Below are 13,001 nucleotides of genomic sequence, written 5' to 3' on the forward strand. Positions count from 1 at the left end.
GAAAGAATCTATAAAAGGTAAACCTTTAGCTAATATTCGTGACAGCCACTGTGATACCGAGCTCATTGAAGGCTACAAACCTTTTCTCTCCACAATAATATCTCTCTTCCTCCATCATACTCCTTTTTACCTTCACCTCGTTCTCTCCAATGCGTTTAAGCCAATCCTATTGCCTTTATTGACCCCTTTTTATGTTGCAGACAAGGCGCTTATAAGATCGTAGTACTAAAAAAAAAAAAAAAAAAAAAAAAAAGAGCCATGTAGACTTGATACCTCAACAAGATGTCGAAGGTGTTTAGCCCATGCCTAATAAAGGACTCATGGTTAACAGCTACTTGGCGGAAGTGCAAATAACTTAAGGCTTTACAAAGCCAAAAGGAGACAGGGACAGATGAAAACGTCAACCTTCATGGATGCCTCAGACAAGAAACATTACGAAGGGAGCAAAAGGGTCTACACAATGCATTGCGGAGATAAAGAAGCATTCCATCTTCTCCATAGGGACCATAATGACGAGTGAGCTTAAAGGTGTCACCAATAAAATAGTGCGCGAGACAGTTACTCCTCAAATGAATTTGATCTCATAATGAAGAACGAAGTAACAACACTTTTCAACTTCTTTAACGTGCCATTTATTTATCGTGTAAGGTTGTAATCAGCATGTTTGAGCACGAAGTTTCTTCAGCCATATTCTGTCGATGAGAAGCTTCAAACTATTGTATATTAAGCGTCCATCAAGCAATTTCCTTTACAGCCTTCAAGGTGTCGGGTTGTCTATCCCTACTGCTTCTACCTCAGCTCAGAATATACACTTTATTGCTATGTATATGTGATTATGTTTTATAGTCTATATATTATATCTAATTTTACAAAGGCGGCTACAATCGCTACAATACTTAATACCACCGCTACTCTTGTTGATCATCAGTAGGCTGAGAACCAGCGGAGTAAGAAGCAGAAGTAGGATATCCAGGTAGCTGATCACAAAGGTGGTTGGAATAACACTTGGTGCTGCTGAGGTATATGTTCTGGTAAACCTAGAGCTACACGATGATTTCTGTTTTTGCTGATGACAGAGGGGTTGTCGAATTGTTGAGTTGTTGTTGTTATTGTTATTATAATTTTCATCTATCAATCTTATTATACAACATCAATATTCTCTAAGCGATGGGCCTTAATATCGCCTGTCAACACTAGCGCCAATACCGACGCCATTGTCGCTCGCATCTTCCATCGTTGTTGCCGGCGCTGCGTCCACTTCCTCATCTGAGCACGTTTTTCGAGCCTGTTTCCTAATTCGCTTTGCACGCCAGGCCACAATCCGTGGGTTATACCAAATCAACACCACGAGGCATGAAAGACAGACAATGCTTTCAATTGTGATCATTAGCAGATCTACGATACCGAGTCCTACAGCTAATCGGTGAAGTCTACATGCATTATCGCCCTTGATCCACACTGAAGTGTTTGCCAGTATGTCCGTCATCTCCGTGGGCAATGACTTGATATTTTTGCAATCCCATATATCCGAGAATGTCTGCAGCGGCAAATGATTCTTATAGCTCGTGCTATTGGCCAAGATCATTTCATTTAAAACCTCGACTCCTCGCTGAAATGAATGAATACTACTGATAGGGAATATTGAAAAAAACGCCATTGCCACCAAATGAACAAAAACTGCCAAAGTAACCTCAGTCACTACATTTGGGTACTTCAAATTCGTCAGATGTGCTTGTTGCGCAATGGATCTCATGACTTGGTCCTGGAAGACAACGACATTGTGTGAGCTGGCTGCGGTCTCTTGTGCAGTATGGTTGGTACCTTTATCTCCTTCTCTCTTCTCTTCTCTTTTCTTGGCTGAATTACGTACTCTATCTGAAGCTTTACATTGGAACAGCTCGATTGCCTCGTTATCCCAATCCCCCGCTCTCGTCTCCACCTTGTTTCTGTTCCTGGCCCTGTCTTTATTCTCATCCTCTGCTTTGTCCTTGTTGTTCTTTTCAATCAAAGTTGTCAATCCATGTCTACTCTTCGCTTCTTGGACATATCGAAAAGTGAGTAATGGCATCTTGAGGGTTGAACCCACGTCCTTTAAATGACCCAGATATAGATAACATGGACCCCAAATGATAAACACCAGAATACAAAAACTCTGGACCCCCAACAGAAGCATCAATGCATCTATCAAGCCGGACTGGTGTATAATTCGACGGGAAGTTAAGGACTTGATCAGCTCCACAGAGATTGTAAACGTTATACAGGTCCAGACGAATTTGCAACAGTTGAAGAACATGATAGAGACATTATGACCAATGCTGAGCTCGAGGTCGGGAATCAGTTTGATAGCTGGCATTGGCCTCGATTGTGTAGAGTCCAGAGAGGCCGTAATGGAGTTTCTCCGGGGCATGATTTTTTTTTTTTTTTTTTTTTTTTTTTTTTTTTGAATTAAGAAAGGAAGGAAAAATAGGAAATAGAATACAATGAACGCGATGAAGCTGTTGATATATGTCAAGTATAGCGTCAATGTCTTTTTTATTTTATTATTTTTTTTTTCTCGAAAGGATGAGTGAGTATATACAGCTTCGATCTTAAAGTTTGGGCGGCAGGATCGAAGAATGGACGACAAAAAAAAAAAAAAAAAAAAAAAAATGATGATAGGGAAGACAAAAGGAAGAATTAAAGACAAGCTCTATGCTGCCATTTGCGAAGGAAGAAAAAAAAATAAAAAAAATAAAAAAAATAAAATAAAATAAAAATGGGAAGATAAGAGAGAGGAATAAAAAAAATGAGGGCAAATAATTAAAAAAATGCTGATTGATGACGACCCTCGATGTGACATGTAGGGCTGCAAAATTGTTTAAGTGCATGCATGCATGGGCACTTTATTGGTCACAGAAAACAAAGAAAGCAGAGAAAACATTTCTGGGCTTTTTTTTTTTTTTTTGAGCACAGAGAACAAAGTTGATGCAGCATGCAGCGTTGGGCATGTTCATGTCCACAAAAATTAAAAAAACGGCCAATTAGACCCTAATTTTTTTCATGCAACATGGACGGAAATCAAGCCCTAGTTGCCTTTAATGTTACAGTTCCAATAAAACAGATGGACACAGCAGTTGAGCTGGAGTTTTTTTGGAGGAACCCCTTGCAATCTGTAGAACAAGGCCACCACTGCCAGTTTAAAAAAAATTTCTCGATCATATTTCTCCTTCTTGACGCACGAGCACCATCATCATCACGAAAATCTAGCCAGTAGATCAACCCGACATTTCGGTCAAGATGTTTTGCATACAGTTCTCATTTGGCAGTTGATAATTGATACTTTACCAAGTTTATCGAAGTCCAGGGACCATTCAGAATAGATATAAATGTGTGTGCTCTTTAGTTTTATTATGCATCAACTCAAAAGTGTAGTCTGTATGTAAGAATATGTTACAAAACGAACCCTCTTTTATTTTAGTTTCTTTTTTTCAAAATAAGATATTCGCACTAATGTGCGCCTGTGTGTCCGTGAATATGTGGTTTGGATGCATCTGTGTCAAAAAAACCCTTTTTTTGTTTTTGTTTTACTCTTCCTCCTCAGAGTCCTCTTCATCACTTGCATTCTTGAGCCAGTGGATGAAGGGCTCCATCTGCTTCATAAAAACAGTTTTTCCTTGAGGCTTAACTCCCTTCTCCGCCCAGTACAAGATCGCGCTCTCTGAGAGAACGTCATTGTTGTACAAACGCTGAGTCACAGCGCGGAACTGCTTAATAAAACGAGCATCTTCGTAAAAGTTCACCTGGATATGTTGCAACAATGCAATCTCAGTCTTGGGTGAGGTGCAGAAAGCTCCCAATAATTTGCTATACTGCTGCACCTGCTTCACAATCTGACCATCGATTTGATCCATACGCGTTCCCCAATCGACTGAAGCCATAATACCAGTCCAGATCAAGGGGATGAACTCAGGCTCAGACAAGCCACTTTCTTTGCTTTGAGCCTTGAGGAAAGTCATGCACTATTTTTGATATAAACAAAAGGTAAACAGTTTAGAACTCATAATAGTGCTAATCTGCTGTAAAATAGGTGCTGATGGGAAAAAGAGAAAGGTATAAATACCTCCGCAGTCTTGCCCTCTTCCAGGAAAGTCTTGACATTCTCGATGATGCTCTCTTTGCGCAAGACGAGCTGCTTCTTGTTTTGGTAGACAACGAGTTGCTTCATATCCTCGGCCTCAAAATGACGAGCGAAGCTGTCCTCGTCACGCTTATTAGGAGGGAAGAAGTCCAAAAGACGATCGCTCATTCCAACCTTATAAAGATTGAGACCAAACTGATCAACAGATTGGTCGATCAAATAAATCTTGAAGACAGTTGTGACAAACTGAAGGGAAAGGCCTTTTTTTTTATTAAAAAAAAAAAAAAAAAAACGTTGAATGTGGGATATTAGACTCTAAATAATAGTAGAGCGATCAGTAGGTTACAGCTTTGGTAAATTCATGAATGATGCTTACCCTCTTTAACCAAGTGCTCCTTGAATAAAACCGTCAAGACAGTCAGAGAGGCAAGTCCTGAAGCGCAGAAGAGTCCAGTGGCCATGGCAAGTTTGTTGGTATCCTCAGGGGAAAACTTGTTGATGTATTGGAGCAAGTTCGTCAAGGTATCCTCAAAACCGCGCTGCAAATACTTGTAGCGGCGCATGAGCTTGTGGAAAACATCCACGTATTTTCTGATGCTAGCAAGATCATCTTGAGCCTGGAAGATGCTGAATGGGCTAGCGGGAGTTCCATCCTCGAGAAAAGTTCCACCGGGAGCTGTTATGTTTATTATTAAAGTAAACAAACAAAACATTAGTAAACAGATCAGCTCTAAAAGTTACACTACACAAATGACGAGTTCGATAAATGAAATGAAGAAAAAAAAAATTTTACCGAGGAGACGGCCGGTGATTAAGAGTTCAAAAAGAGTCTCAGCGTAGCGTCTATACTCAAGATTGTTGCCAGCAGCATCCAATTTTGTAGAGAGATCGTCAAGGTTGCCTGGAGTAGCGGACGAGATAACGCTAATGAATGCGTCACGGAAAACTATAGGATTTGTACGTCAATTGAATGTCAAGATTTGCAGAAGGAGAGGCATCTGATTAGTGGTATTTTCTTCATCCAGTCTACTTTGTTGCGGGCATCGTCGTCTAGACTTATCATTGGTCTAGGATATATGGGTATCCAACACCTGTATCCCTTTCTTTCTGCTATTTTTCTAATCTCACTTACCAGTGGGCTCGAATTTGGCTGTGGCCTTTTGAACACCCTAGAATGTGTAAAGTCAAGAACAAATGTTGCGTGAGTATCAAGGCCTAATATAACAAAATTCGTGTAGCACACTAATCGCATAGGACAAATCCATAAAATGCGCTAATTAAGATCATGGCTTTAGGTAGGTCATTGTTACCTTGCGAGGTCTGATCTTGACACCTTGAAGGACGGGCTAGAATTTTTATAAAAAAAAAAAGAAAAAGTAAAAAAGTTAGTCGATTTCATTCTCAACTATCGCAATAATAATGATGATAATGATAAATTGGCCTCTCTCTTCCAATCCAAGAGTAATTGGACCATGTTCAGTACAGTACGTATAACACTGAGCACACAATTTGTTCACACAAAGTACACACGCGCAACCAACAGCATTTCAAGACAAGAGTGAGAGGAAAAAAAAAATAGAACGCAAAGGCCCGAGCACATGAACAGACTTGGTAGCTTAACAGATAACCAAGGATGATGCAACACAGAGGAATTATATCAAGAACAGAAGATACACTGTGAAAAAGGAAATCAGGAAATGGTAATACAAAAAAATGTCACGCGCATGTACTTGACGACCTTAAATGGAGTATACGATACAAGCTCTTTGCTTCTAAGCCGATTATATCGACACTCCAAGTCGCGATCTTGTTGATGTTTGCAAACGATGGCTTTTTTTTTTTTTTTTTTTTTTTTTTTCCTTCAATAAACTCATCTTGTCTTCACACAATGCTACATGATCAGCATTCAGTGTTACGAGGACATCTTCATGCTCTATTCCTCTTTTCTTCCTTTCATACAATGAGTAAAGAGACAGAAGAAAAAGCCGATATAACAATACATCTTTTGAGGCATTAAATAAGCCATTAGAAAATTACCTTGGCGTTCGCTGCGCTACTCATAAAGATGGTGGCTGTTAAAAGAGATGAACGTTTTGTGTTGGTTGTCTTTGTTTTTTTTTTTTTTTCCTTTCTTCCCCAAAAGTGTTACTCTGTTGTAATAGAGTTTTTTATTTTTATTTCTGATGAGTCTGCTGTGTGGTGGTGATGAGAGAGATCGAATGAAAAAAAAAAAGGAGGGGTCTCTTTTGCCTTTTTTTTTTTTTTGGACTGTGCGTGTTTTGTGTGGTTCAACTCCAACTAATGCCCTACTAGTCTCAGTATCATAAAAAAAATGGGTCGTGTGGCTTGTTATGGCATTGCTGCGGGCCGGGGAAAGACTGGCCCATTGAAACCTCACTCTGTCTTTGTCTCTCTTTCTTCTCTCTCTTTCCTCAGATCTCATGGAAAAGACCTTCACTCTCGGACAGGTCCTCTCTACTGGCGCCATTAGCCTCTTGACAGGCTTCTTAATTTCTCAAACTGCATTCGTAAGAGAATATTTAGTAATTCATTTAAAAAAAGAAAGTTTGTACCTGAAATTATTTTTATTCTTTCCAAGTTGCTCAACACCAGGTTGCATGATCCATGATACATTGATATAATGTACAACAATTTAGAAAAAACGAAGTAAATCCCCCGACACCTCTGTCAAAGGCAAGGAAAAGAAGAAACAATCAGGACTTCTCAATGAGGCCTCTAAAGTGAATGAGATCGGGGATAAGGATGAGGATGAGGATGAGGTCGAGGACGAGGATGATGACGACTCTTCGGAATACGACGAGGAAGACGAAGACGAAGACGACGATAAGAGCTATCTTATCGACTTTGACACGAGGGAAGAGTATAAGATGGTTTTGGTTATAAGATCAGATTTGGGCATGGGTAAAGGCAAGGCTGCCGCACAATGCTGTCATGCCACGCTTGCCAATTATAAAGATCTGCTAAGGACGAGCCCCATGACATTGAGGGCTTGGGAGGCACGCGGGCAGGCAAAGGTCACCCTCAAGATTGACAGTGAGGAGGAGATGGTGCAGCTTCGGGCTCAAGCACGGAGTATTGGATTGGCTGCAAATTGTATTCGAGATGCTGGAAGGACGCAGATCGCGGCTGGATCAATGACCGTACTCGCAATCGGCCCAGGCCCCGTCAGTCGCGTCAATAGTGTGACAGGGAAGCTTAAACTTTACTAAAAGCCAGACACTGCATAAAAACTAAACAATCATAGAAAACAAACGAAACTTTATTTATTGTTTATTGTATTGTACATTTATAATTTTTATCGGATTCCAAAAGCTTATGGTGTATATGCTAGCTTTCGTGTTGCTGCAGGTTTCGGACGCGTCATCTCAGCATGCTTGAGTGCCTTTTGGATGGCATTCTGCATCGGCTTCAACATCTATTTGAAGAAAAGGAAGGATTGAAAAATATATGTGTCAGAAAACATTGTAGACAAATGCTAGCTATTGTTTGAAACAACAGAGGCTCTGAAGCTTACCATCTTCATGGCATCTAAACACTCGACACCAAGTGAACTAGCTTGGATCATGAGTGATTTGATATTCTCATCCCTTATTTTCTTCAGTGACTCGACCATTCGAGAGTGTTTTGCTGCCTTTTCCGGTCCGGTAGATGCCCAAAAATGACGTAAAATTTCGTTTCCTGCAGCATGACACGATAAAGCTTCTTGGTACAGTTGTGAGGGCAATAATTGCGCTAAATAATATATATATATATAAAAATAAAAAATAAAAATAAAAGTTAAAGCATATGAAGGAAAAATACAGCCAACACTATCAACATCTGGTACACTTACACCCATCCTTTGGAGGCATCATCTTGGCACGATTGGCTTTGACGCTTTTCATAAGAGTATCGAACGTTGATTCTGGGATTTGAAAAGGCTGTAATCCGATCGTAGACCTCATTGTTAACTCTCTGACATAAAAATCTCGACATTCCTAAACTATACGAGCTCAAGAGGTAGATGGAACAACTTTGCATATGATTTGTACCTTGTTGAGCTCAATTCCATTATTAACGAAATCTTCATAGCACCTTTTAATGATATCAGCAGGATCTTGTCCTTCTGCGATTTCAGAGCCTTTCAAATCTCCTCCCTGACTTTCAAAATAGCGTCGTGTGTCCTGAATATCGAGTACTATCCGTGACGCCTCTTTTTGTTCTTGTAGGTCCTCTAACACAATGGCTCGTTCGACGCCGCTCATCTAGAGGAAAATCAGGATAACAGTACCAATAGATTTAACATTAAAAAAAAGCCCCTAATGACCATAAGGCTAATATAGAAGGCCAAAGGACATTCAACAACACGGCATACATTGAGCGGCTCCGATGTTGCTGGTGTTTTCTTTGGCCCCACGGTCGAATTGAGGACCCGTTGTGCATATCGATTGAAGCGTCTGATCAGAGGCATGGCTTCTTTTGATTCCTTTGTCTTCCCAGCAGCCATTGTATTATCTGGACTCGTATACGATTCAAAATGATCTTCTTCCGTCATACTCAGATCTACAAGTCGATTGATATGGTCTAATTTGATCCGCTTTGGTGCATTCTTAGTTTCTTCTTCATCTTCCTCGAGTGCTTTATCGAAAATATCGTCATCTGGCTCATTCGCTCCACGTCCTGAACGACTACGGTGGAAAAACCGGGACTGAAAGTAGCGTGTCCAGAATTCCGTTTCTGATAGTTTATCTGGTACATAGGTGTCATAGGCACGTTTGACTTTTTTTTTTTTTTTTTTTTTTTTTTTCAGACATATATTTGCGTTAAATACATTGCGATCCAGATATGTCTAAAGTATTGTAACGGTATTCAAAGTACAGCACAAAGCAAAGACTTACTAGAAGGGTATTGTTGACACACTGAATGGATGACTTGTGGGGTCATGATGTACTTGGCATTGCTCTCTCCAGTTTCAGGTTTCAGGTCTAACCATGCGGAAGATTGACCTTTCTGTTGCTGATCCATCACTGCCTTATTCCTTAGTAAATGTTTACGGCTCTCCCAAAATTCTTCCTCTGATACATGTTTACCCATCACTAGCTCCCTATGCAAGTTCGCCAAATCTTTATTTTGTTTGAGCAATTCAAATCGAATTTTGAGCTCTGCTGTCGGACCTGACCCATTCAGACCTTTCCGAACTGGCCCACCACTTGAACCAATCCGTGATTGTGCGGATGGCTTGGGCGTTCCGGGAGCACTGCCAGAATCCGAGATGGAAGGCGATCCTGCTGCTGGAGAAGATACTGCCGTAGCTGCTGGTGTTCCTGCGGCGCTAGCATTGGCGCGAAGTTGCCGTTCTGCAAGAACAGCAGAAATGCCCTCTTTAAAATCATTACGCTCCTTCATAGCGTTTCCAGATGTAAATACAAAGCCATGGCTAGTGTCGGGCCTCATCTCCACAATTTTAACCATGACTTTCTGAGAACCTTCCGCATTTACATATAACCCTACATTTTTAAAAAAAAGAAAAAAAAAAAAAAAAGTTACATGAAACCATAGTCGTAAACTAAATTTTTGACAGCTCTTCCAGTTGATTACTTTAGCATGGTGTTGTGGAAGTACTAACGCTTTTTATTGTTCTCTTTTCTTTTATTCTCCTCGCACCTTTGATATCATCGTGCTTTACAGACACTGTTGGAGCTAATCCGCCTTGAGGAACCCATACCAATCGTCGGTTGGTCAGGTAGAGTGTTCCAGGTCGCTTCTTAAATTGAGCCGGCGCCTGTATTGAGACAGCCTCCCCTGCTTCCCATGTTAAGCTCATACTTCAATGATGTCTTTTTTTTTGAATAAAATGTGGTGGCGTATTACAACAAATGAAATGAAAAAGACAATAATGAAAGAGCATCACTGACAAGGACTCTAGTAGTAGTTAAAGTCACATGACCAAAGATTTCTACCGCGCAATTCGCCTCCACTTGGAGAATCAAGCTCAGTTTTTTTTTTTTTTTTTTTTGCTTTTTTTTAATAGTTTTTATTTTGTAGATGTAGTTTATAATAGTGCGCAAAAGAAAAAAAAAAAAACGGTAGTAATATCTGTCTTGTTTGACTCTCCCTTCCTTCGATTTTTTTTTATGGCAAAATCATTTCAGAGACTTCCCAATCCTCGTATGTGTTGTCAGGCAGGTATCTTCTAACGACCAAAGGGATCATCTTGTTGTTGAGCTCCTTCATAGCAATGTTGAGCGAGTCAGTTTCGCCCTCCAGATCTACAAGGACTGGTGCATTCATACTAAACAAGGCAAAAAAGAAAAAAAAAAAAAAAGAGTTAAATTAAAAAATATAAATACTAATCATTGATATATCAATGTGCTTTCGTCTTTATTATGCTTCTTTTCTTTTTTATTATTATTATTATTACCTGATCTGAAGTGCACGAGCACCTAAAACTCTTGCTCGTTCATACTTGGTCATGTAAGGAGTAGTGGTACGATCTTCTTTGGCAACAGCCTTTGGAGGCAGTGCAAAGTTTGTGGGTTTTCCGATGTCAACTTTATCTTTCCTTGGAATAACATTACCCTGTAAAACATTTAGAACAAGTAAAACAATTGAAGTTAGAATCTTTTTGTTAACTGCTGCGCTTCAGTAGTACGAAGAGAGGAAAAAAAAAAAAAAAAAAAAAAAAAAAAAGAAACGTTAAATACATACATTTGCATCAAACTCTTCTTCCATGAGCTCTGGCTCCATCTCTTCAGGTTCTTCCTCCTCAGGCTCCATGCTAAACAGGAAAAAAAAAAAAAAAAAAAAAAAGTCAATAATTAGTGAGTCAGAGTCAACATCACTATGCTCCAGTCATTCAAACCAACTAGGAATTTTTCTCCCCATCTCTCCTTCATGATAAACGTACGGGTATCCATCATTGTAATCCTCTCCTTCGTAATCGTCCTCCATTGTAAATACGTTTGTATGTTTTTTTTTTTTTTAGTTGGAAGAGAAAAAAGAATGCATCCACTCAAGACTACTCTGGGACATTTTATTTTATTTTTATTTTTTCAGCTTGGGCTAATAAAATGTGGCTTACGAAATAATTCACCAGTCACTGTGAGACCTTTTGAGACCCCTGTGAGAAAGGGGGTTGTCTCTGTGAACACACACGAGTTTTTTTTTATATCCCTCAACAATTATTATTGAACACCCGATTTTTTTTTAAAAAATATCAGTCAACAATTAAACAAAATTATACGCATGTATTTAAAATGGTCTTTAGTTATTTTGAATTACTATGGGGTATTATATTTACACTAAATATTGATTTTTTTTTTCTAAAATATTATTTTTCACTTTTTTTTTTTTGACTTCAAAACTTGCTTGGTTTTTTTTTTGTTTTTTTTTAGCTACGCTCCATATTGAAAACAGGAGGAGTGGTAGGAGTGGGAAAGAAGGTGGCAGGTAGGGCGGCGCTCATCAACTCCAATGTCCTTGTAGCTCTCGCCTTTCGTGCATGTTCCTCCAAAGCTTCAAGTGTCTCTCGAATCTTGCTCTCCTCACCCAAAGCCTCGCGAGTGACACGACCGGCAGCTGCATCTCTGAAGGAGATATTGTGTGCCTTCAGGATCCATGAACAAGCGTTAGTCTCGTTCGACAACTTCAAGTGTCGGATCACTGCATCTTGTCGACCAAATCGGCCCAAGCACACAATACATTCGTGGGGCTTCTCGGTCATGTGGCTGTTCATGTGGCGGTCACGATCGTGAATGCGCGCAAACGTCTTTGAACATTTCGCACAGGCATGTGGACGGTGTGCATCGTGTGTGAGACCATGGGACTTTAGGTTATAAGGACGGCTGAAGGTGCGGTTGCAGTTGGGAACGTGGCAAACATAGCGCTGTTTGGGCTTTTTGATTATGCCTGAAGAACCGGTCTTGGCCTTTGGTGAAGAGACTTCTTGCTGGCTTTCGACTGAGGAGCACGAAGCTACGCTATCGGTCGAGAAACGCTTACGTTTGATCTTTTGGGCCTTCATTGTGTTGGAGGGCATGGAGGGCGAGGTGCAATCGGAAGCGGGAGAGAACGAGGGGGATGAGAACGTAGATGAGAACGATGCAGAGAAAGCCATTGAAGGCGAAGGTGTGGAGGAAGCCGAGAGTGATGGGGAGCTGTTTACGCTAACATTCTCAGTCTTGATGATGGGAGAGGATGCCATGGCCGAGGCATGCATGGGTACGAAGAATGGATGAGGGTGACCATCGACCATCAAACTAGGCATGGACTCTGGCTCGGTCGCTTGGCAGACTGGGGAGGCATCGAGGGATGATGGAGAGGGACTGCAAGGCAAGGAGTGAGCAGAGATCTCACCATTGCCGTAGAAACTACCATAGGAGTATGATTCGCTCATAGACATGGAGGCGGTTGAAGGCACTTCCATGCTCAGAGTCCTCCTCGTCCGGAAAGGAGGGGGGATGCCGCGAGCAGAGGCCGACATTTCGATGGCGGAATTGATCACCTGGTCCAGCTCATTAGTCATATACATGTAGCGAGAGGCATCGAGTCCTTGCTGGTGGGGCGTGGTGGCCTGGTAGGAGTGACGGTAGTATTGATTTTGAGTATATTGCATATGGGGATGAGGAGCTGTGATATGATATTGTGCATCGCGTTGCATGTAGTTATTGCTATAATCATTAGATGTGTGGAGGAGAACACCTGTGGAGAAGCAACCTGCAACGGCATTGTTTTCAAGATCATTTCCGCCCATGGAGCGCAATTCTGGTGCTGTGAGGATTTGCTCGGTTGCAGAAGGAGCAGTAAAGAGTTTTGATGATGGCATGTGAGCAGGGATCATTGTGAAAGTTGAGGGAGCAGCGTTGCTAGGGATCCAAGTCAAAGT

At 40.8% G+C, this 13,001-nt stretch overlaps 6 protein-coding genes across 6 annotated transcripts; 1 reads left to right on the forward strand and 5 right to left on the reverse strand.

Annotated features, from left to right (window-relative positions):
- Window positions 1-1,174: 1,174 nt before the first annotated feature.
- Window positions 1,175-2,407, reverse strand: BCR41DRAFT_419898 (hypothetical protein; the record flags this gene model as incomplete). Its single annotated transcript, XM_022029824.1, has 1 exon — window positions 1,175-2,407. One exon carries the CDS (start codon window positions 2,405-2,407, stop codon window positions 1,175-1,177), a length of 1,233 nt encoding a protein of 410 aa, XP_021884141.1.
- Window positions 2,408-3,369: 962 nt separating this feature from the next.
- Window positions 3,370-6,321, reverse strand: BCR41DRAFT_348188 (armadillo-type protein). Its single transcript, XM_022023243.1, has 7 exons — window positions 6,155-6,321; window positions 5,428-5,463; window positions 5,250-5,286; window positions 4,911-5,063; window positions 4,494-4,793; window positions 4,100-4,377; window positions 3,370-3,998 (listed from the first exon to the last, which is right to left on the reverse strand). Exons 1-7 carry the CDS (start codon window positions 6,176-6,178, stop codon window positions 3,564-3,566), a joined length of 1,263 nt encoding a protein of 420 aa, XP_021884142.1. The 5' UTR covers window positions 6,179-6,321; the 3' UTR covers window positions 3,370-3,563.
- A 621-nt stretch (window positions 6,322-6,942) lies between these two features.
- Window positions 6,943-7,347, forward strand: BCR41DRAFT_301169 (peptidyl-tRNA hydrolase; the record flags this gene model as incomplete). The annotated part of the gene is made up of 1 exon (XM_022020609.1): window positions 6,943-7,347. A coding segment is annotated over one exon (405 nt), but the record flags the coding sequence as incomplete, so codon positions are not given.
- A 68-nt stretch (window positions 7,348-7,415) lies between these two features.
- On the reverse strand, window positions 7,416-9,999 carry BCR41DRAFT_384475 (hypothetical protein). The gene is made up of 7 exons (XM_022027578.1): window positions 9,782-9,999; window positions 9,016-9,624; window positions 8,493-8,896; window positions 8,170-8,382; window positions 7,971-8,058; window positions 7,653-7,870; window positions 7,416-7,553 (listed from the first exon to the last, which is right to left on the reverse strand). The coding sequence occupies exons 1-7, from the start codon at window positions 9,939-9,941 to the stop codon at window positions 7,452-7,454; spliced, it is 1,794 nt and encodes a 597-aa protein (XP_021884144.1). The 5' UTR covers window positions 9,942-9,999; the 3' UTR covers window positions 7,416-7,451.
- A 250-nt stretch (window positions 10,000-10,249) lies between these two features.
- BCR41DRAFT_376942 (RNA polymerase, subunit omega/K/RPB6) lies at window positions 10,250-10,894 on the reverse strand (the record flags this gene model as incomplete). The annotated part of the gene is made up of 3 exons (XM_022027074.1): window positions 10,250-10,409; window positions 10,539-10,696; window positions 10,826-10,894. The coding sequence occupies 3 exons, from the start codon at window positions 10,892-10,894 to the stop codon at window positions 10,250-10,252; spliced, it is 387 nt and encodes a 128-aa protein (XP_021884145.1).
- An 868-nt stretch (window positions 10,895-11,762) lies between these two features.
- On the reverse strand, window positions 11,763-12,017 carry BCR41DRAFT_287849 (hypothetical protein; the record flags this gene model as incomplete). The annotated part of the gene is made up of 1 exon (XM_022020299.1): window positions 11,763-12,017. A coding segment is annotated over one exon (255 nt), but the record flags the coding sequence as incomplete, so codon positions are not given.
- Between the last annotated feature and the right edge of the window lie 984 nt (window positions 12,018-13,001).

Source organism: Lobosporangium transversale (genome assembly GCF_002105155.1).
Source record: "Lobosporangium transversale strain NRRL 3116 chromosome Unknown BCR41scaffold_7, whole genome shotgun sequence".
Classification (NCBI taxonomy): domain Eukaryota; kingdom Fungi; phylum Mortierellomycota; class Mortierellomycetes; order Mortierellales; family Mortierellaceae; genus Lobosporangium; species Lobosporangium transversale.

What these genes read in the sequence shown, in the direction of transcription:
- BCR41DRAFT_348188 (XM_022023243.1), bottom strand. Translation starts at nt 6,178, where the DNA reads ATGAGTAGCGCAGCGAACGCCAAG. An exon ending in GGAGCACTTGGTTAAAGAGG is followed by an intron (nt 4,378 to 4,493) that starts GTAAGCATCATT and finishes ATAAAAAAAAAG; the next exon opens with GCCTTTCCCTTCAGTTTGTC. An exon ending in AAGAGGGCAAGACTGCGGAG is followed by an intron (nt 3,999 to 4,099) that starts GTATTTATACCT and finishes TATCAAAAATAG; the next exon opens with TGCATGACTTTCCTCAAGGC.
- BCR41DRAFT_384475 (XM_022027578.1), bottom strand. Translation starts at nt 9,941, where the DNA reads ATGAGCTTAACATGGGAAGCAGGGGAGGCTGTCTCAATACAGGCGCCG. An exon ending in GATGCCTCCAAAGGATGGGT is followed by an intron (nt 7,871 to 7,970) that starts GTAAGTGTACCA and finishes TATATTATTTAG; the next exon opens with CGCAATTATTGCCCTCACAA. An exon ending in GTTTAGATGCCATGAAGATG is followed by an intron (nt 7,554 to 7,652) that starts GTAAGCTTCAGA and finishes TTCTTCAAATAG; the next exon opens with ATGTTGAAGCCGATGCAGAA.